We start from the raw sequence: 24,115 nt of genomic DNA on the forward strand, positions 1-24,115 counted from the left end.
ACTTACGGTGCTCAACTGCACAGCTTCATGCAATCACTAATTTAAAAAGAATAAGATCTGAAAGAGTGAAAGTGTTTTCGGCACCAGAAAAAGCTTGCAGACCCGGAGGAGACATAGCATGACGAACCAGAGGAGCCTCGAGTTAAAACTTCAAACTCCAAGAGAACCTAGATACAGTGTGAAAGATTTTAGCTTCTCAATGTGAAAATACTTGTGGAACTTCATCAGCCTATAGATACTGGTGTATCTTCTGTAATTATCTATTATAAGAACACTAATATCAAGATTGTTTGATTTTAAGGGTGATATTATAAAGAAATAATCTGTTGCATCTTCAAAATAAGGTTTTCCCAACGTAAAAACAAAAAATGTGCATTAGCAGTCCTTTGTGTAATTGCTTTCTTTGGTTCAGAACTTTCAACCAGTCCATAGTCCCTGTGCTTCCCTAGTCCAAAGTCCATACTTTATTAGTTTTCAAACACTAAAATGTGATGAAGATGTAAAACGACTATGGTGCCAATAGTATTGCCCTATGTATGTGAATTGGGAATTCTTTGCCAACAGACAACAATGTAACATGCAACCTCGTTTTAAAGGAGTGTATTTCAAAAAAGAGGGAGTAAAGTTTAGACGGATTCCTTAGAAACAAGAGCAGATGATGAAATATCTCAAATAAATATGTTGCATTGTTGCAAAACTATCATCTGTGACAAGAATGAGGCTCCAGCCTGAGTTATATGAAAACCAGTGAACTTGTGGAATAGCAATAATTTTGGTAAGAGTGGTGTTCTAATCACCTGGCAAAGGTCAAAAACACCGAATTTGTTGAGGGACTCGACCTAGACGTTATCTTGCACCTCATGTACACCATACTATCTGGACATCAAGGAATTGGGGGATCATATGCGCGAAACAATTGCGGATAGGGCTAGATGGAAAAGCAGTTGAGGAGATTTCCAAGAAGCTTTTTTTTTGAAGTGATGCCTCAAGAATGATTTTTAGTGGGAGATTTCTTTTTGTTATAGAGCTTGTTATCAGTGCCTAGATAATTCATGAAGGTTGCTCTTTTGGATGGTACCTTTGCTATATCTGGCCAGTTCCGCTTCTCCTCTCATTTTTATCACCTCCCTAGTCCCTACCGTCTTGGTTTCAACATCCGGGTCCTGTTTTCTACATATACTCTGGACTTGGGATGTTGAAACCAAGACGGTTCCATTCTACAGGAAATAGAATCTAGCTAAACTATATGTATTGGAACTCTAGGCATTACTAGTACAGTAGTAGGTTCTATTTCGGTTGTTGTAGAATAAAGCTACTCAGTAATGCGAAGTGGGAAGAAACGTGTATAAAAAATAGATGAAAGTAGTTATGTCCATATGGCCATTTAAATCTACAAAATCTTTGAATTCAAAAAACATACATATGTAAGGAAAGATCCATAATTCTAGCAATAATGATGAGTAGAAGGAAAATTGCTAGAATAATGGGACCAATAAAAATTCTATAATTAAAGTATTTAAAGAGGACGTTAATTTTGCTAATTGACTAATATTTATCAAATTTAAATAGTAGCAATATGTGTACTTTTTAGGAAAAAGGAAGATAATATTTTATCCTAGTTGGCAATAATTGGGTGTAGATTGAAAAAAATAATATATAGGTGGGTTTTTTCCATTAACTTTTCTAGAAATTGGGTTTATAATTAATTTTCCTAAAAATTAATAAATAAATGAAAAATGCACCTTCCTACAGAAGTAACATGGAGAAAGTTAACTGAACATCTCCTTCGTTTAAGTCCCTCCTAAACCGGAAACCCCCAACTATAAGGATAGGTGTAGCTGTGGTTGAGTTATATCCCAAATAACAGAAATATACAAAGAAGCAAGTATCAAAGTTTCCAAAGTTTCCAATACTTCATGCTGACAGCTATTATTTGTTAACCTTAATCCTATATTGACAGCATGTTTAGATGTTTGTTTGTCCTTCGGGATTGAGGTTACAGACATGATATATTTTAAATATCTTTTAGCAAGTCTCAGTTACTTAGATTATCAAATCAAATTCAACTTATACTTCAAGAAGCTAGCTAAGTCAGAATTTGTAGCAAATGCCAGGAAGGATCATATTTCTCAATCGGTTAGTGACTGGACTCCAGCGAAGTCTTCTATGGCTTCTCTCTCTCTCTCTGTAACAAAGGGGTGAAGGTACAATAGTCTAAAAAATAAACTAATAATAATAATTGGGTATTAGGGAAGACCTTATTAGAGTCTTCATGGGTAAAGGGGAATTAAAAAAACTTAATGGGGTAAGTGGGAAAAAAATCCCTAGAATTAGGATAAATGGACAAAAATCCTTTGGGGAAATAGAAGAGAGAGAGAACCCATAAAATCCAAATCAGCTCCAAACTTCTTGGCCTCGCCGACGCAGATTTCGGTCACCTCAGGTTGAGATACCACTCCAAGCTGGACCTCCTCGACTTCCTCCTCCTATTTGTGGTAGTGACGCACGTTAATTCCTGCGGTAGGAAGCGCAGCGAGCAAGTTTTCCGGCCACCTCAGGCCACGCCACTACCCACATTTTGAAGCTCTCTTCTTTGTTGTTCGAACCAAACTAGTGGGGAGCTCCAATTTTGTCAGAGGAAGGAGAATCGATGACGAGAAAAAATCTAGGGATTTTGAGATAATTTCTGACTCTTGGACTTAAAATTAAGCATTGTCATAGATGAGAAAATGGTTGGGAATGTTGAGATAATCATATTGATGAATTTTGGTGACCCGATTAAGGGTTGGAACTAGCGGCGCGTGGAGCCCACGCGTAGCCGCCTGTGATAGTATGAGTGGTAGTATGGTAAATAGTAAAATAAAAAATTATATAAAAAAAAAATAATTTTTCTAACAGTTAGAGCCAGTGGCGGAACCTGAAACTTCTCAATGGGGGGGCCAAAAATATTGATAAATTTTTTTTTTCAACAATTGATATTTACTATAAAATTCAAATACAAACAAATATTGAATAACAAAAACGAAAAATTATTTTTTCTTCATTTTCGATGCCATATATTAAGCATCCATTAATATTCTCCTTTAAATGTGCCTTAATTAATAATTTATAGAATTCTATAAGCTAAATAAGCCAACTAATGAAGTTAATTATTATAATTATCAGTTTACAAGGAGTAATTATTGTTAAGACTTCAATTTGGGGGGCCATGATTGTAAATTATAGTTAAATTTACTTTTAATTAGGATAAAAACACAAGCCAATCAATAGCTTAGCAGCATTTTTCAAAATAATTGGGGGGGGCCAGGGCCCACTCCGGCCCCCATATAGTTCCGCCATTGGTTAGAGCATCTCTAACCGGTGTAGTCAAAAGCCAAAATGGCTTTGGTTTTTTTTTGGGAGCATCTCCAACAATTCACTTTGTGTAGTCGTTTTGACTTATTAGTCAAAAGCTTAGCTATTTTGGCTAAGGAATGAAGAACGAAAGTCAAATAGCTTGAGATTGGGGAGATGTGGGCCCTGGCCACACATGGGCTTAATTGCTTTTTTAAAATGATTAATTTATGAAATGACTTTGGTTTTTTATTAAAGATGGTTGGAGATGCAAAATATGAAGAAATAGTGATGACTCTAGGGGAGTCAAATTTTGTAAGTGGCTTTGGCTTTTGACTCCATTGTTGGAGATGCTCTTAGTTATCCATGTACGTGCAATTTCAATATAGAAAAAAAAACCCATTCTCTTTTTTACCAAATAGCTTCAAGAGACGTATAAAGCATTGTCCAGACCGAAAAAAATAGAGCTTTTTACCAATAACTACAAAATGACACTATTATTTACCAATAGCAGAGTCTAAAACTAATATCCCATGCAGCCAACAATTGCAACGGCTTGTTAGCCCATCCTAAAGAAAAACACTCAAATATTACAAAAATTACCAAACATGTCACTCTCCCAAAATCAGAATGGTTCCAAAATGGAAACCTTCGCAAAATCCAGATCCTCCCTAAATCGATCGAGGGCTCGGGCGAAGCTAAGCAACGAAGCAGCCGGCCAAGTGACAAAAGAAAACAATAGCATCAAAAGATAAATCTTCATAATGCTACTGACATTCAGCAGTGTTAATACACATCATCCAAACCATAAGGGTAGTATTTACTTATTAATAGAGATAGTTCAAAAGGGGGAGGAAACTGACCGCAAGGGATTACAGCTTGCGCATGGGCATTTTGCACAACCGCATGGGAATTCAAGCATGCTTGCTGATGGTAAATTATGAACTAAACGTGTAGGTAGTGGTAATTTACTACAACAAAAAAAAAAAAAAAACACAAAACTATATAAAAGCATCTCGGATCCCAACCAAGAAAAGAAAAGAAAGGGCCTTAACCCGAAATCCCCAAATTTCGCATAAGAAAAAGAAAACCCAAAATTGCGATTTGGCAGGCATGGCTTCCACAACCGGGGATCGTGAAATCAAATTGCTCAAGGCCGATGGGCCTCAATTCGTCCAAAGAAACGATAAGCTTCAAGGTAGATTACAATTTCTTTGTCATTGAATATATCAACCTTTTTCGTTTGTTGCACCATTAGGTATTAGGGTTTAAGTTTTGTGAGGAACAGTATCCGCAATCTGAGTCTTGAAGATAAAAAAAAAAAGTTGCTGCTTAAAATAATTTTGATGTTTCTGCACGATGAACAGCTGATGCTCTAATATAGGATCATAGATCATTTTGCATTGCAGCTCCAAACATTTGTTTTTCCTGTACCGGTCTATCTGGTCTATTTTTATTAAGTGTTGATTTATATTATCTAAGTTCTGGGATAAACTTTTCGATCAATTTGAAAATTGTTAACGCTGGAAATTGGTTCAATTTTATGCAATTCTTGGTATCAATAAAGGATCCATCTCTTGTGTGGTGACGTGGGTTTTAGAGTTGACGTAATGTAATGTCTTTTGAATATTAAAGAACTTAGTTCGATAATTAATGGAAAGATTACATGTAGATAACACCTACCCCAACCTTCCCGCGCTGGGGATTTCTTTTTCTTTTCTCAGTTCTTTCTTTACATTTCATTCAACATTGCATCTGCTGCTTCTCTTTGAGTTTCTTGCTCCATATGGTATGCTTTTAATTTTTGTTTTGTGATATAGTGTTTTGAAGAAACAATGTGTTCTGTTGGTGTGGTTAGAGGATATCCAAATTTTTGGATCAATCTGTTTTATGATTTTTGGTTGGTTTCTGCATGTTGCATACCCATCATTAAATAATAGAGTTTTTGACAGTAGTGTGCACCTGGTCACCTACCATTGGATTTAAACTCATCCCTAACACTGTTACTATGAAACAGGCACCAAGGCGGTAGAACCAAATAATGCCACTTCTCCCCATCAAGGTATGGCTCTCTTTTAGTTTTGCTTGTTTACTGTTTGTGGAAATACTGGCCCAAACAACTTAAAAGGACTCGAATTCTCCACTCAAGTCCTTTTGTAATGCATAGCTGATACACTTCAAGTATACTACTTTTCATGGGATCACAGATCCTATTGTGTTTCAGCACCTCATGTTTAATCAAACACTCATTTTGCTCTTCTTATGGTACTAGTCAGTCTGTCAGTGTCATATGGTCATAGTACTGATTTTATTGGTTTTTACAGTGTCACTTATGCATTTTTTGTTTGTTTTGGATTTTCATTTTTTGTCTGAAACAGTTGAGGTGCCTTCTTTAGATCGTCTTGATCTCAATGAGAACTCCAATGGTGCCATTGAGGACTTCTCTGATGGTAAGCTTTATATTTTTCTGTTTGCGAGGAATATTATCTGTGGGTTTCCTTGGATTCTTTGTGTTGAAGAAAATGAATGTTCATTTGTTTTTGTTTTAGTATTTGGTCAAGATACTGTGAGAACAATTGGTTTCTGAAGGCAACTTCACCCGCCGCCCTTAACCCGCATAGTCATTTTGGTTTTTACAATAGCTTTTGCATATAACTTTTGCAGCCCTTGACCAGTCTGCATGATGCATGCACTGTGCAACTATCTGTTAATGGGATCATAAGTCATATTTGTTAAAATTTACTTGAGGTATTCATTCTTGCATTTGTTTTGACAATATCGATACAACTGCTACCATACAGGTCTGATGTTTTTGGTTTTAGATCTAACATATTTCGTATATGCACAAGGACCAAAAGAGGACTTGAGGTTGTATGTCATGCGACCTGGTATGACTCACTCATACAGCTCATTGTTACACCAGTTCTGATGGTTTTGGTTTTAGATCAACATATTTCATTTTAATAATACCCGACAACGGGTTGCGCAAGGACCAAAAGAGCACTTGTGGCTGTATGTTATGCGACCCTGGGGGATTCACAGAGCTTGTGGCTGCCTCTCACTTTCGTTTTCAGTTACCTAGAATTTGCTGTGGTCTTGTGTTTTAAGAAGGAATTTTTTTTTTGATTGGCTAGACTACACAATACTATCCCATGTTTTTGTGGGTACTTCCACGTAACTACCCTTGGCTACCCTTACCATTAGCTTGATTAACTTGGGTGTCAATGGAGTTAAAATAAATAGGAAAGCTCGGTGAACAGTTAAAATATTATTGCTAGTTGCAGTTTATTACCAACAATTTTGTATTTTCATTTCTGATCTAATCACTTCCTCCTGTGCTGAGCAATTTCTCAGTCCATGGTATTATTATAGAATTCCTCCATAGTCTCCATTGCAAGCTGATGTGGCTAATGTGGACCCCCTCTATTTTACGGCGTGGGTTCTAGACTCAACAGAAACAATTAGTTAAACCTTTATGAGAAATTAGTCATTTATGTAAACTAAGATTAATATTTAGGCAACTCCTTCCCTGCCTACCCTTCTGTCCCGGGGGATCTCTCACCATTCTCCCTTCTCTTTCCTTACTCATACAATCTTTGCATTTGCAATTTCTCCTTGGAGTTTGCTGGTCATTTGTTATGCTTTTAACTTTTGTTTTTGGTTCTGTGAGGAGATTAACTGGAAATTTCCCTGGCTTGTGTTTTGAAGTAAAAAACTGATGTTAATATGCGTTTCTGCATGATGCATACCCGACATTGAGTGAATTTGACCTTCATCAGGGTCGGCAACTAATCGTTGACTTTGATCTGTGCATGATCCATAGCTTTTAAAACTCATAAAGTAATACTATTTTTCTGTGGGAGTTCATTTTGTATTGCAGCTTCTCATGTTTCATCATACATTCATCTTTTCTTTCCTATGGTACTGTTCAGTGTCATGTGGTCATAGCACTTTTCACGGGTTGTCTATTTTTTGTTTTCTTTTCTCTCTCTCTCTTTTTTTTGGTCTGACACTTTAACTACAAACAGGTGCTTGGCTTCGTAAATTACTTTACAGTGAAGGTAATACCCCTCCCACTTCCGGTGAGCTTTTGATTTTTGTTTTAAAATATTATCTGGGGGCTCTTTCTCAAGTAATTGAATGTCAATTTTTTTTTTTTTTTCCTTTTATGGTAGGTAAGCGTCGCGGCACTATGAAGTGGAAAAGACTACTCCCATCTTCAGGTATGCTTCTGATATTTTATTTTGGGTACCTGGAATTTGCTTGGGGATGTGTGTGTTACTTGTTTCACTTCGGACAGGCTTACACGAGCTTCAAAATGTGCACCATGTAATTGGAGTTACAGTAAATTAAAGTCTGCCTGATTAGTGCTTTGTGGGGACCAAAATAATCACCCTTTAAAAGATGTGGCGAAATTGCAGTTTATTTTCTGATGTCTTGAACCTTTCCAGATGCAGATCTTAGTTCTCTTCGTGAGAGCCTTATCGATCCTCCTGGAGAGGCCGTATAGACGTTCATGGATATTGCTTGTGTTTTGAAGAAAAGGAGTGGTGTATCCTTCTTATATTTCTTGGGAAACCAGTTTATTACCCAAATGTATTGTTGGTTAATGTAACGTCAATATTCTGAGAATTTCGAATTATTGTGACAAAATATGTGAAGATAATATTGTTATATTGTTATTATAAAACTCTAGTAGAGACGTAGGGTGCTACGTTTGGTTGACTGAGAATTACTTAACGATGTCCAATCTATTGTTTATGCACCTAGCGATTTGATTTCCCAATTCTCATAATGCTGGAGCCCAGTCACAATCTAATTAGCTTATACAACCCACTAGGCGTATGACTTTCTACTGTCTCAACTGTGGAATCTCTTTGCTTCTGGGTGAAACTTGGACCATACATGTATTGGAAGGTGGTTAATCCCTCTACGGTCCTCTTGCACCAGTCACAATCTCTGGTGTTGATCACTTGATCGTCCATCTCTCTCTCTCTCTCTCTCTCTCTGATCCAAGGCATTGCTTGCTGGTCAACGGCTGCTACATCATACCATTAACCAACTAGGAATGTTCACATCCAGTTTTTTAAGGTAGTTAAATTAAATTCACTTCCAAAACAATCAGAGGCAAAGGGAAAATTTCTGGCCGCGATATATCTGTCATAGCTGTGACCGTTCACGGAAGACACATCAATTTATACAGGCTAATATCTTTCTGCATGACTGCATCGATCACTTGCTCCTATGGGATTATTTAGAATATTGTCGGTCCATTCAAGCCAACCACGTACTCTTATAGTTTAGTTTCTTTATGAGCCTTGAACTCATCAAAGTTTTCTGACAATGAAGACATATTGTGAGTCGAGAGAAGCTGATCCCCGGTCACTGATTAGCGTCTTTTTGGTTGTTTTGTAGACATAAGCACAAGAGATTTCTTTCTGTCTCTAATCATCTCATCAGCCACATGCAGGGAATCCACATTCTTTTATCGATCTCACCATGATTATGGAATCCTCTGAATCTTCAGTACGCAAAGTTGTTTCACGCGACTTGATCACAACATTATTTCTGAGAAACTAAGGGTTCGTTTGCCACATATTTAATCATCACTGGTTTGTCATGAAGAGGGGAAATAATAAGCAAAATGTGGTAGAATTGTTACAGAAACAGATCTTTGTAGATTACCAACTGAAATAGATCGAACAAGCAAAACCTACACTTAATGGCTTTATGATTTTCTATTCAATTAACAGGGTTATGATCTGTTGAATCAGCTCTCAGCTATAAGAAATCAAGTCATATATCAACATGAACTTCTTTATCATGGAATTACTAAATTTGATCGAGCCCATTTCAAATTTCCTTGTAGCTCTACCCGCATTTCATGACCTGTGTACCCACCCAACACCATTCTAATTGCTGTCAACAGGAATAGGTCGCCATTATGACTACACACTTATGGTGCTCAATTGCACAGCTTCATGCAATCAATGATTTTAAAAAGAATAAGATCTGAAAGTGTGAAAGTGTTTTCGGAACCGAGACATAGCATGAAGAACCAGAGGAGCCTCGAGTTAAAACTTAAAACTACAAGAGAACCTAGATACAGTGTGAAAGATTTTAGCTTCTCAAGTGAAAATACTTGTGGAACTTCATCAGCCTATATATACTGGTGTATCTTCTGCAATTATCTATTATAAGAACACTAATATCAAGATTGTTTGATGTTAAGGGTGATATTATAAAGAAATAATCTGTTGCATCTTCAAAATAAGGTTTTCCCAACGTAAAATAAAAAAATGTGCATTAGTCCTTTGTGTAATTGCTTTCTTTGGTTCAGAACTTTCAACCAGTCCATAGTCCCTGTGCTGCCCTAGTCCAAAGTCCATACTTTATTAGTTTTCAAACACTAAAATGTGATGTAGATGTAAAAGGACTATGGTGCCAATAGTATTGCCCTATGTATGTGTATTGGGAATTCTTTGCCAATAGGCAACAGTGTAACATGCAACCTCGTTTTAAAGGAGTGTATTTCGAAAAAGAGGGAGTAGAGTTTAGACGGATTCCTTAGAAACAAGAGCAGATGATGAAATATCTCAAATAAATATGTTGCATTGTTGCAAAGCTATCATCTGTGACAAGAATGAGGCTCCAGCCTGAGTTGTATGAAAATCAGTGAACTTGTGGAATACCAATAATTTTGGTAAGAGTGGTGTTCTAATTACCTGGCAAAGGCAAAGGTCAAAAACACCGAATTTGTTGAGGGACTCGACCTAGACGTTACCTTGCACCTCATGTACTCTTCATACTATCTGGACATCAGGGAATTGGGGATCATATGAGCGAAACAAATGCGATAGGGCTAGATGGAAAGCAGTTAAAGAGATTTCCAGGAAGCTTTTTCTGAGGTGATGCCTGAAGAATGATTTTTAGTGGGAGAGAAATCCATCGATTTTTGTTATAGAGCTTGTTATTAGTCTGTCTAGATAATACATGGAGGTTGCTCTTTTGGATGGTAGCTTTGCTATATCTCGCCAGTTCCGCTTCTCCTCTCATTTTTATCACCTCCCTACCGTCTTGGTTTCAACATCCGGGTCCTGCTTTCTGGTTGGTACAGATACACAGTCTGGACTCGGGATGTTGAAACCAAGACGGTTCCATTCTGCAGGAAATAGAATAGCTATACTATGTTTCTGATATGTATTGGAACTCGAGGAATTACTAGTACAGTAGTAGGTTCTATTTTGGTTGTTGTAGAATAAAGCTAATCCGTAATGCGAAGTGGGAAGAAACGTGTATAAAAAATAGATGAAAGTAGTTATGTCCATAGGGACACCAGGTTAACTTACACCCCTAAAACATAAAGCTATTCTATGGTGCCCAGGTCATTCATTCGTGCAAATAATGATTTTTAACGTTCCAACTGAAACCATTGGAAATCAAAAGCTACAGACTATTTCACAATATACACACATCTTGAAATTACAGAACGCTAACCAAACGTTTCCATAGCACCAACTGTTTTTTGTAAAGTAATCAGCTTCATGGGTTCTGTATTGATGAGGATGATGATAAAGCCGGACGGGGTAGACGCTTGGCTATTTCCTGCCAAATTTAAAGTATCAGATTTTCCTCATTTATGAGATTAGCTATATGGACTGGATGATGTAAAGTATATAAGGTTCCCAATAATTACAATTTAATAGCAAACAATAGAAATAATATACGATCAAAAGGTAAATGTAATCAGGTTTACCTCAAACAGCAGATTAATATTATCTGCTGTCTTTGCAGATGTCTCGATAAAGAACATCCCATTCTTTTCTGCATAGCCCATGCCATCCTAAAGAATATACAATAGATGCATGTTATTTTAGTTATATGATGAAACTATTTTGTACTCTACGGAAAGAAGATGCATGGGATTAAGTGGTATTGAGCTCACTTGAACAGAAACTTCACGTTTCTCATGAAGATCAGCTTTGTTACCAACCAAGGCCAAGACAATATCAGGGGTCCCATGTTTTTGCAGCTCCTGTGGAGAGCCAATGTTTATCAATTGGTAAAAAGCAAACTTGCACCAAGAAAAAGCAGCTATTAACAGCACCACATAATACAACTATTGTGCACACAAAATTCAACTGTGTAAGGGATCCATCTGCCGAGGCATATTATCAAGGGAAAAATAGGAAATTTGATGGTGCTTAAATTGCCAATGATGTGCCCACTGATATGTAGCTATCCATTTATTATTCCCAGTGATATATAGCTTAAATGCTCTTCCTCCAGAAAATGAAGATTCTGAGACATCAACAACAATCTGCCTTAGAGCAGCTTAGTCAGCCAACTCAAAGCTTGTCCTACATTAAGTTTTATAAGAAGAGTTTCAACATTGATTAAGAAGTGTAAATTTCATATCTCAAAAATGCTACAGTATCCCATGTAAAAGTCCAGGCATTAAGATGAAATATTTTCATTTAACTTTGATCATAAACTATAGCTGATGATTGATCAATGAGGCGAAAAAACTGTCATCGAAACCATTTTGTAAGCCTAATAAATTATTAGATAGTTTGATTAGCTGTAACATGCTAAAATGTTGAACCCAGAACATGCGGATATATTCTAATAAGGAAAAAGGAATCATAGGTACCTATACAGAAAAAGGAAAAAACAATGACACAATGTTTCATGACCTATATAAAAGATACCTTGACCCAATACTGTGCTTTGTTGAAAGACTCTGGACTTGTGATATCATATACAATGACTGCCACTGCTGCACCTCGATAATAAAGGGGGGCCAATGCAGCGTACCTGAATAGGATACAATCAACAATTAATATTCTCCAGAGAAAGGAGTGCATTCGCAGAGCAATATCCAAGGATGAGTAAGGAAGGGGAAGGTGGATGTCTTAGAAACAAAAACACCTGATGAAATATTTTGCCAACAATACCTTTCTTGGCCAGCAGTGTCCCATATCTCAAATTTAACTGTTGTAGAATCTTGCAAAGCTATCGTCTGAGACAAGAATGAGGCTCCAACAGTCACCTGAAATTAAATAAAAACCAGCATCATACATGACTTTTATGGATCTTAAAGATAGAGGCTTTCCCAAAAACAAGGAGCAACATAGACCAAAAGTTTTCACAAAAGCACTTGGACCTCAAGTTTAATATATAGCAGCAAATATGTCCCTTACCTTGGATGTGGGATCAAACTGACCACGAACAAAACGAAGAACTATGCAGCTCTTACCAACACCAGAATCACCCAACAAAACTAGCTGAAGAGCGACAAGAATGAGAGGTTAGTGACACTTTGATAGAAACCGCATCTCCCCTGTTTGCTTGAGCAAAGTAGGAATAAAGAAGAATGCAAGGAAAAGAAAATGGGCTTCTCCTATGCTGTTGCAAGAGTCCATTTCTGTTTCTTAGTAGAAACTTCAATGCAGAAGTGTCAAGGTTATACAGCAAAAAAGCATACGAGGCTACTAAATGCATCTCATTATAATTTCTCCTATGTATTCATTTGCTCCACTAAACATCTACAATAAATTACCACTGCCTACTGCCACGCTTGCCTGATGCAATCAGATAGAGTTTTAACCATACATCCCCAAACAAATCTACACCAATAGTCTCTAATCCTATGTTTTCAGGATTCACTTCTCTAATGTATCAGTTTATACGGAAAACTAGTAGCGTGTCAAAACACACTATTACATTGCATAAATGTTAACCCACAATCTTCAAGTTTGCACTTTTCCACACCCACACCAACTTAACCACTATTGGCAGAGAGTAACAAAACTAAAAAGTTCATAACTTTCGACTCGAAACAATGGCATCACTTTCATAAATTGGGTCTAGAAATCACCTTCACGCGTAAATTTTTGGCGTCTGCAGCTCCACCGTTTTCCACATTCGGCCCAACCAACCGCCCAGAACCTCTATCTGCAATCAACCAAATACAAATTCCTCAAAAGAACCAAACTTTCGAATCAAATAGTGGACACCCAAAACCTAATCGAACCAATCAACCCCACCTCTCTCAATTCAGCTCAAAAATAAAAGAAACCGATCGAATCAAACAGACCCAGAAGAAAAGTTCAGAGTCATCAGATTTTTCAGCAAACCCCAAAAAGGTAAAAGCTCCAAAGGATCCAAATTTACCTGGAAGGGAGGAGGAGCAACCCATTTGCGAGCTGAGACCCTCTGTTACAATAGTGTGTGCGTATGTGTGTATATATAGATATACACAAACTGTAAGTATAGGTGTGTGTGTGTGTGTGTGTGTAAGGGTCTAGAGCTTATATGGAGAAGAGGGAAGGTGAGTGAAATTGCAGAGATTGAAGGCTGTTGGAGATTTGGAGGTAAAGTCTTCTGGGTCGCTAATGGCGCGACTTCTTCCCTTCGCAGACCTTCGTATCTTACTATGTTAATAGTATTTTGTATGTTTCGTTGGAGTAAAGTTATGTTTTAGAGTTTGGGTTGTGAAACTGACCCAACTCTCATTATGGGTTTGGGCTGGTAATGGATCTCGGATTGGGTTTTTGACTTGAATGGTGCTATGTTGGTGTCTAGGTTCTTTTGGATTTGGATAAGTTGGAAGACAATGCTTAGCTTCTGCTATTGAGGCTGGAGATGAGTAGCGATGGCAATGGGGAGAGTAGGGTAAGGGATTTAAATTATCTTCCCCATACCCAACTTCATTTCTCATCTCCTTATCCGCTCCAATCCCCGTAATAAGAAATTGGGGATTCTCCGTCTCCGTCCCTATTGGGGATTAGGTCTTTGTACCCGCCTCAATCCCCGTTAACAATATTACTAATTTATTATATAACAATTCATATAAATAATTATTGATTATATCGTATGAAGTTAAAATGAAACATCAACATAAAATAGATTCTTTATTTCAATCAAACAAAAACAAATACAAGTCTCGCTTAAAAAAGAACAATAAAAGTCTGCATTCAACAAAAAAAATTCCACAATCAACTGTTTAGTGTAACTTAACAACTTACTCATTCACTCCAACAAGGTGAATTGAATAATATCAAAAATATTTTAACAGAATTTAAATATTAACAAAAAGATAAAGTTTACATAGATATTTCTTTATAAATAATATCAAATATATATATATATATATATATGTTATAAACTAGAGAATTAGAGAGAGATAGAATAGAGAAACAAAGTGTAGGAGGAGGTAGAAGTGTTTATTTCATTCTCATTAGACCCCTTTATATAGGAGTAGTGTTTACATCATAAGGACATAACTAATGAGTATTTACAGTGGACAACCACATTTATATAATATTTATAACACTCCCCCTTGGATGTCCACCACTAAATGATATGGTGTTGGACGCGCTTAATGTTGCCTCGTCAAAAACCTTGCCAGGTAACAAAAAACCCAGTGGGACAAAAACAACCCTGGTCGAATGAGAAAAAGAGTACAACGCGCATATGTCCTAGGTAGCATAATTTTGAATGCTCCCCCTGATGAGAATCTCCCCCTGATTGTTGCAAGCTTCAATCATGTATATAATAAAATACATGCACCATGTATATTAGATATGGTGTGTCGATCACATAGGTGAGACCATGTGTGCTTTGCATAAAGGGGACTCATCATGAATTGCAATTCCTGTAAAAGGTTAGGGTAATACCAATAAAACTATGATAATAAATCTTACCTCAAGTAGAACAAATTTCATATGCTCAAATTATAGATAAAGATATTAGCAAAGAATAACAATATAAAGGAACAACAATTGACACATTTACCTTTATACAATATTCCGAGCATTGAAATTTATGTATGGCATACTTAGCCATAAATATCAATTAGTGTAATTGATAATTTCATATAGACTCAATATGAGCTCTAAATAAGTTCATAACTTCGCGAAAGTTGGAATATGTTGCAACATTATGAGTATGATTCGAATTCGATTTCTTAGTCTTGTCATAGTACTCATTGAGGCAATAAGTCACTTTGACCATAATTGAATGAGTATGTATGAGCTTTAGACTTTTGATTCCATGAGTGAGCTTTAAGCTCATTCATTAATGGACTTGCCTTTGGCAATATGAATCGGTCAAGGATTTGATTAAGCAATATGCTTATAATGACACATAGGATTTGGGGATTTGCTTTTAGCAATATTCCTTTAAGATCTTCATATTAGCCAAGACAACATGCCATAAATCTCTCGTCAATATAACACTGTACTTATAGAAAAGTTGTCGCTTGGAGAAGAATGATAAGCCCATGTCTCTATAAAGAGACTTGTGTCACAGTGATTTTAATTCACTGGAATGAACACCCTCTTATATTTTAGGGGTTATAAAGTCCAAATATATCATCACGTTTACAATATTCAAATTCATTGGAATTGCCTCTTTCTAATTTGGCCAATAGTATAATTTGTCGATGTACACATCGAAACGTGGTATAGTATACAGCCCCTGATGATTTTCAGTAGCGCTACTATAGATGAGATATCATCAATTAGAGATCTATCACACATTCAAAATATATGCATGCATTAGCTATAATAAGCTTATTCATATCCGGTACCCATGCCTCTTTTAGGGCATTTGTTGTCTCTCAAGGACAAATTAATTAAAGAATGTGGATCTTTGTATAACCTCATAACGAGTGTTATAGGGCTTGTATAATCTTCCCTTATAGGGAGATTAAAACATTGGACTTGGTGGATATATCCCACATAATGCACGCCGTTACAATAGTGTTTCCTCCCCCTAACGGCGGGAAGACCATCTAGTTTGACCATTCGCAAAATATGCGTGCAAAAAATTTGGGTTGGAAATCCATTGGTGGGTGGCGAGCCCAAACCAATTTTTAGGTCAAAAACTTGTCTTTAATAAGTGTCACTTTCTCAATTTCTCATAATTGATTGAGACTTTTTCTTAAGATAATAATAAGACATGGTGGATAAATATCACACACCAATTCATATCGTTTTTCATAATATTTCTCCCCCTAATGACGGGAGAATTGTCTTATTGAAATGACAACTCGCAGATATGCGATAAATTATAATATCTTCGTTAGGAAGATTTGCAATTATTGTTGTATTAAACAACAATGTAAAGTATGTATGTAGATGAGTCTACATGACAAAGTAGATAAAATAAAGACACATTGGTCACACCAAAATAATTTTATTTGGCTCAATGAAATTTTTAATTCATGATATAGTATACAGTAGTATACTCATAGTTGATTAATACAACAGAAAGTCGGTGGAAATTTCATCACCAATATATACAGTGGTAATTCCATATATGTAACATAATATGAGCTCAGTTGGAGTCGGCCATCAATCAAGATCTGCAGCTCTTGAGATGATTGTTACCTTAGCTTTTGGAAGCATCATTTGTGAAAAATTATCAACAATTGCAATGGATCATATCCATAGTTGCATTATATGCATGTAAGACAACTATGTTTGTCATTATATTTATCATGAACATTCATGGTTCAAAATGAATTTATTAATGAACACGTGGTTCATATTATTGTTTGACACTGAAAAATGTCAAAATGATATACTCAAATTTCGAGTTTGGGACAGTAGTCCATATGGGTATAAACATATACTCCAATAATAATAGATTTAGGGACTATAGCCCTCATACTCAAAACATTTGGTTTGAGTCTTCACAATTAGAAGCATGTTCTAAAAGTGGAGTGAACAGAGGTTCGCATGTACTCATAAAGAGAAGGGACAAATGTCCAGACATAATTGGAGATCAAGAAACAAGAGGTTTCGATCTATTTGATTGTATAACAATCAGTCGAGGAATTTTAAGTCCTCATATAATTGGATCAAGAAAATGTAGTTTCGATCTCATTATAAAATGACAATTTTATATTAAATAATCAGATAAGATAATAAGAGGAAATTAATTGAAGTTGTCAAACTCATGAAAATGCATACCTCGATTCTGTTGAAAATATAATTGATATTGTTGATATCAATTGGTGAGTAACAGAATATTCCAAAATAGAGACAGATTCATTTAGAGTCATTAATTGAAACATGCATTAATATAACATTATAACAAAATAATCAATAAAATTGTTGTAGTCTAATTGGTTAGGATATTTGGTTCGCATCTAAAAAGACCTGGGTTCAAGTCCCAGCAATGGAATAATAATTTTGTTATTTTTTCACAAACGACATAATCATATGAGGTAGATATGACAAAAATAATCATAAATAACAAATGTTCATTATGATCACATAAAATAAATATGGTAAGTATCAAATAATGGTAATAGGATGATAATAAAATGAGTTATTACTAACAATAACTACAAGATAATGGCAATTAAAAATATTATCATGATAATTGTAGCTCTTGCAACAAATTCTCATGACAAATTCGGTTATGAAAGAATTGTAATGAATGTAATTTAAACGTCATAAATGTGATTAAACAGATAAAGACAAGAAAACGTAATTATGTTTAATCAGTGCCAGAACATAGGCTTAAAATGACTAAACAAAATAAATAGAGACAAAAAAAAAACCGCCTAAACATAGGCTTAAAATTTATCGGTGTCAAGAAAACCGCCGCTAATCATGTAATCAATATGTTTTCCATTGTCCACAGAAAAAATCAGAGACTTTGAGCTTGTTATCTTCACTGACAGATTCTCCACATAATTTTAGTTGGGAGGTAATCATATGTATAGCGGAATTGAAAATCAATGACAGATTTAAAGTTCTGAAGGCGCAAAATGCGTCCATTCATATCGTGCTCTAGATAGAACAATGGTTTTCTGGTGACCAAATCGATCAGCCAATGCTTGCCAAATCTCAAGTGGATCTTTCACCGTAAGGTAATCATCTTTTAGGATTTTATCAAGATGATAACGCAAGAAAATCATAGGCTTGGCGGGATCTTGCACAGATGACTTATTGTCAACTTTGATGGCATTAATTTCCAAGGTTTTTAGCCATAAGGTGAATTTCAGCATCAAATAGTTCTTGTCAGAAATTTTAAGAGGATCAAAGTCCAATTTTGTTAGATGCGTCATCTTTCTACAAACAAAAAAGATGAGATATATTAGGATCCATAATTATTAGAACAGTATGTTCTATGAAAAATTCATATACGAAACAAAGGTTTCGAAGAGTTCATAAATATGAACAATGGATCCCATAGGGAACACACGAGAAAAACATTCGTGTGATGTCTATAGAGCCATAGGTCTAAGACTACTCGGTCAGTGGACTCGAGTCTTGACTTTTGGAACAATGGTTCTCAAAGTCGAATATGAAGCATAAATCTCAACAATTAGATTATATAAAAGATACATACAAATATATGTAAATGATCGCATAATGAAAATTGATATTCATCTAGGAGAGAAAGAAGAAAAACTCATAGATCATTAGCCTTGGTCATAAGCAACTATGTTGCACCATAAGGCTTGCGGATCATCATGGAGTTCAAAGAAGAAGAAGAAGAAAAATAAGAGCAAATTCGTGCTGATAACGTGTTATAAACTAGAGAATTAGAGAGAGATAGAATAGAGAAACAAAGTGTAGGAGGAGGTAGAAGTGTTTATTTCATTCTCATTAGACCCCTTTATATAGGAGTAGTGTTTACATCATAAGGACATAACTAATGAGTATTTACAGTGGACAACCACATTTATATAATATTTATAACAATATATATATTTTAGATAATTCTTATTGGGTGGGTATGGGAATGGGGATCAAAATACTATCCCCGCCCCGTAATCAATTTCAGAATTCGAATACTGGGGATCCCCATTCCCGTCACCCAAATTTCTCCCAATTAGAGTCGAATACCCGATGGGTACCCTACCCGATGAGGATTATTGTCATCCCTAGAGATGAGGAAACATCACATTTGGGTCGCATTATGGAGGATATCAACTCTTCGTTAGGGCTGTTAGCAGGGTCTTCCTTGACTCATGTATACTGCGAAGAAAACTTGGCAGCTCACAATTTGGTTAAGCTTGCTTAGTACTGTAGTTTCAGTCTGACTTGGAGTGGGGAAGTCCCTCCTACTCTCCTAGTATCCGAAGCTTTATAGCTTCTCACTTTACTCATTGGTATTTCAATATAATTCGGTTATATTTTAGTCAAAAAAAAAAAAAAGTTGGAAGATCAGTTTACTACATGATTGGTTTTCAAGATGTTGAGAGCCACTACTCAAGTTTGGCTGTAGCCAATCTGTTTTTTCTTGTTCTTGTCATTGTAAGTTTCTAAGTGGTATAACATAGGTTCGAACAAGCCGCTTACGCAAGAAATTAGTCAAAGAAAAAAAAAAGTTGGAAGATCAGTTTACAACATAATTCGTTTTCAAGACGTTGAGAGCCAATACTCAAGTTTGGCTATAACCAATTTGTTTTTCCTTGTTCTTCTCGTTGTAAGTTTCTAAGTGGTATAACATATGTCTGAATAAGATGCTTATGCAAAGAATTAGGAATATCAAAAATTTGGTCTCTTGCCGTCCCATCGATGCACCTGTTAATTTCAACATGACAACGAATTCAAATACATACCGAGAAACCTAAATTGCACAATTTTAATTCATAGACAAAGTCACAATATCACCACAATTCAGACACCAAATTGCTTTTGGTGTAAAAGGTTAAAAATCCATTGGTGAGGTTGATATTTTTGTATGCAGATTTGGTTAGATGATTTATGATTTGAATAGGTTCATTCTCACTACAAATTGGTGTCAAAAAGGCCTACCTTGCCATAAAATGTAGGCTATAGTGGAAAGCATATGGAATGAAAATCATGTATAATGTGAATCCCATTGGCTTTGGACTAGCTAGCAGGACATTCTAATCGGGTGATATTTGGAGCTTCAGATTATACTAAGCAACTTCCTAGGAGACAATTCCACCTGAACTGAAATAATTGGAATCCTTTTTTGGGTAGCATCATTGATTTTTCAAGCAAGTAAAGACATACTGCTTATATCTAATTAAATTCCTAGCTAGGCTGCTAGCTAGCTTAACATTCCAATCCTTAAACTGTAGTGTTGGTGTATCCAACCACTTTTCAATAATATTAATGGAGTACTACTACTACAGCATTAACTTCTAGATCTAGTTCAGATTTCATTTTCATTATGTTTGTTGATCAATAGTTAGTTCCTCTTTTGCTTCCAATAATTCTTGACAAAAGATTTTAGAAGGATGCTAATTAGGTGCTACTAATTCTTAAACATACTTATTATGTGTAATATGTGGTAATTATGGTTTTATACTTTTAAGAATAATTTGGTATTTTGCCCAACTCGTTTAGGACGCCTTCTAGTTAGGGACATTCCCTCAGCAATTTCACAATAGCTGGAATACAAGTAGTAGGATGCTTGTCAAATCATTTATATAGACAACATCTATCATGTCTAAGACATTATATATCTTTATTCCTTATTACGTTTTATAAGTATAGAGGTTTTATAAACATAGAGAGCGATATTCACGCTTTTTATCATTACTTTTGAATAATACAGCTCTATTATAATTTTAAAAATGATGTGATAGAACAGTTAAAAGTTATAAATATATCATTATACATCAAATTAATCCATCAAACATTTGTGACATTTCACAAATGCATATATATCGCTGGTTTTGAAATTAAAAATAGGCTTGACACGATTAAAACTTTCATGATGCACAAAATTTACAGAAATGGATAGCTCTTAAAAGTACGTGTCCAACCTGCAATCCACTGCAAAGTGCAAACCTAACCAAAACGTACTACTCTAAACTTTCAGTTCTCTTATTTCTTAGTTGCATCTCAAACCTACGTACATACTCCTCACACCAAATTGAAACCACCATCACTAATACAGTGTGAAATGAGTACAAGAAGTAACATGCAAGTCATTGGAAATTCTGGTAGCTAGGTAGGAGAACTGGTGAAGTAACATTTATGTCGTCTTTGGGGATATTTGGAGTTTGCTGATCAGAGTATTAGACTAACACATTTTAAGGGGAACAACCTTATCGAAGACTGAAAGCAAATGGGTCCTTTACCTCCTGATCAATATAACTGTAGCATGCATGATGCAGGCTCCACATGCATTCATTCAAACGTAGTCTTTGTATAATGTAGGCTTTGGTTTAATTCCAACCCAATTTTAGTTGTTGGCAGTGACCGACACCTAACTCTCAAATTTCAAAACTTCACTAATTGAGGGCTGATAATAACTTGCACCATCCCTCAAAGTATAGGGCTGTTTCCCTTGCCAAAGAAAAAAGTACAGTTTTTAACATTAGTGGTCGATGTCTGAAAAGTCAGTTAAAAAAAAAAAAAAACAACAACAACAACAATATTCTGAAAATAAAAATGAGGTATAATTTGTACGAGAGATTGGTGGTCGGTGCATTGCTTGTGGTTCACTGAATAATGTTGGGGCTTTTTGCCCACTGGCTGACCTAAGCATGTTCGAGACACATTGGCCATATATAACCCGACTATATGAGCTAACACCTAAAACCTTAGGGTTGGTTGAGACTAAAGAGGATGGATTGAGCTGGAAATGACCTCATAATCGGAGCCTCAATGTGGTAGCTAGAGGACGGCCAAGAGGTAACCGTAACAAACCTAAGCAGTTGGAGTCCACTATTTAGGAGCTTGAGGCTTCATCTGTTTTAATTTCCGGTTCCTTCTGATTCTAAAAGAAAGGGGAAAGCGCATGAGTAGGCGTTGTCTATCAAGAAACCCTAGGTAACTGCATAATTTTCATTAGCTTTGGCAAGTTTCCTTAGACCTCCAAGATGTCTTGTACCAAAATTTTGAGTATTCGATAGTTTTTAAGGCACGTTTATTTAATTGGAATGGATGGGAATGATTACGGGGTAAAAATATTCATGAGTTTACTAACACATAAGGAATCGGAATGATTCCGGATAAAAGTATTCCCGCATTTACTAACACATGAAGGAATCAGAATGAGTGGAGGTCTCACCTCCTTGTAAGGAATCGATTCCTGAATACTTAGGAATTTGATTACGAAGTAGAGAGATGAGTTTAGGGATCAAATCCCCCTGAATCAATACCGATTCCTTTATTTTCTCATTCCATTAGTCTCCGATTCATGATTATTTTTCATTCAAAATAAGTAAACGTGTCATTAGAGTCAATACTCAATAGGCTAGGTATGTGCTGCAAATGTAGTGTGTTTTTTTTTCCCCTAAGCTTTTCAATCTATTATAGGTGTTCTTCGTTAGAGATTTACTCCGATCCCCACGTGGCCGAATACATAAAAACATTATTGCAACAAGAATCTAGGTTTTGGTGTATGTAATACTCGAATGTTACTAAATTTGAACGTTTATATATTATTCATTTCCAAAGAAAAACGAAACAGATTAATCAAGAAATCAAACATACGGACACCCAAAATCAATGCACCTAGAGAGAGGTAGGGATTGTTCCCATGCCAGAATAGAAAACAATGTCAGTTAGTAATTTAATAGAAAACAATGTCAGTTAGTAATTGGTTGTCTTGTGAGCTAAGCTTAATATTCAAAGCTTCTGTTACATGGTGAACAATTTGGTGAAGAAATAAATGACACATACATTGCATTAACAAGGAAAAGGCAAAAGCTGCAGGTTTGAAGCCACTTTGACACTCCATTCCCAAATTAAGAAGAAGATCGAGCTGATTGATTTCGATAACCATTATGATCGAAGCGATTCCACTGCTGGTTGATGCCTTCCACTGATTGATGTGACACCCTGCTGCTGCATTCAGGCCCTTACTTTCAATCGTGCACGTGTTATGCATTAAATCGGTCCTACATCCATGGAAATCCATCCCCCTGCTTTAAATTATTCTTCGAGTTTCTGGTCATCATCTTTTTTTTCTTTAGAGCAAGTTTATCCGTCGGTCATGAGGTCATTTATTATTCATTGTTTTTTAAGAAAAAAATACAAACAGTACCTAATCTATGGCCAACTCTGAATTTTTGTACCTAAATTTTCAAAACTATCACTTTAGTACCTGAAGTTCGGATTCCGACCCAACTTTAGTATCTAGAACACTGTTGGCCGTTACGGAGTTAGTCAACTGTCAAACTTTGAGGGGTATTTTCGTCCTTTCACTAAATTTCTTCTTCTTCTTCAAGCTCTCTTCATCTTCTTCTTCCTCCTAACTCTGTCATCATCTTCTCCAGACCATTAGCAAAAGAATGAAACCCAGAATTGGGGCAAATTAACTTCATTTCTTGGATCTGATTAGACATCACCCATCTTTCTCTCTTTTTTCTTTTCTTTGGGCTGGGTCACAATTTTTTTTTTCTTTTTCTTTTTTTCCACTCTTTCTCTCTTCTTCCTTTTTTCTTTTCTCTCTTCTTCTTCCTTCGCCTGCTGGTAGATCGAGGGTGGGCGCTGGTGGGCAGGCTGTTGGCTTGCTGATGCTGGGGCAGTAGCGCAGAGGGAGATGTACGAGGCGAGGCTGGGCAACGCTCGGCCTGGTGTGCTGGTCTGGCCGGCTGTGGGGCTTCGCGGCAGGGGTTGCGGCGGGGGGCTGGGCTGGAGAGGAGGAGGCGCGGGGCTGCTGGAAGAATTTTTTTTTTTTGGTCGTTGATAATGGTTAGAGAGAGAGAGAGAAGAAGAAGAGAAAATATATATATATATATATATATATATATAAATAATGAATTAAATATGAAAAGATGAAATTACCCTTCAATATATGCCACCTGTCAGACGCCGTTACTGAG

General features: G+C 36.2%; 2 protein-coding genes across 5 annotated transcripts in view; one reads left to right on the forward strand and one right to left on the reverse strand.

The window, feature by feature from the left end:
* The window catches only part of LOC112182344, a 51,749-nt gene extending 43,681 nt beyond the window's left edge, over positions 1–8,068 (forward strand). The window contains exons 5-8 of one of the 4 annotated variants that reach the window (XM_040518111.1): positions 5,712–5,783; positions 7,362–7,394; positions 7,509–7,556; positions 7,785–8,068. In XM_040518111.1, coding sequence (XP_040374045.1) covers positions 5,712–5,783; positions 7,362–7,394; positions 7,509–7,556; positions 7,785–7,843 — 212 coding nt within the window. In that variant the 3' untranslated portion in view covers positions 7,844–8,068. The remainder of the gene's footprint in view (positions 1–5,711; positions 5,784–7,361; positions 7,395–7,508; positions 7,557–7,784) is intronic. The other 3 variants (XM_040518113.1, XM_040518118.1, XM_040518121.1) reach the window with 3 other exon arrangements.
* Positions 8,069–10,605: 2,537 nt separating this feature from the next.
* LOC112195461 (ras-related protein RABF1) lies at positions 10,606–13,790 on the reverse strand. Its single transcript, XM_024335898.2, has 8 exons — positions 13,510–13,790; positions 13,214–13,290; positions 12,537–12,620; positions 12,291–12,385; positions 12,045–12,150; positions 11,279–11,368; positions 11,090–11,176; positions 10,606–10,938 (listed from the first exon to the last, which is right to left on the reverse strand). The coding sequence occupies exons 1-8, from the start codon at positions 13,532–13,534 to the stop codon at positions 10,876–10,878; spliced, it is 627 nt and encodes a 208-aa protein (XP_024191666.1). The 5' UTR covers positions 13,535–13,790; the 3' UTR covers positions 10,606–10,875.
* Between the last annotated feature and the right edge of the window lie 10,325 nt (positions 13,791–24,115).

Source organism: Rosa chinensis, chromosome 1, assembly GCF_002994745.2.
Source record: "Rosa chinensis cultivar Old Blush chromosome 1, RchiOBHm-V2, whole genome shotgun sequence".
In the NCBI taxonomy this organism is placed as follows: domain Eukaryota; kingdom Viridiplantae; phylum Streptophyta; class Magnoliopsida; order Rosales; family Rosaceae; genus Rosa; species Rosa chinensis.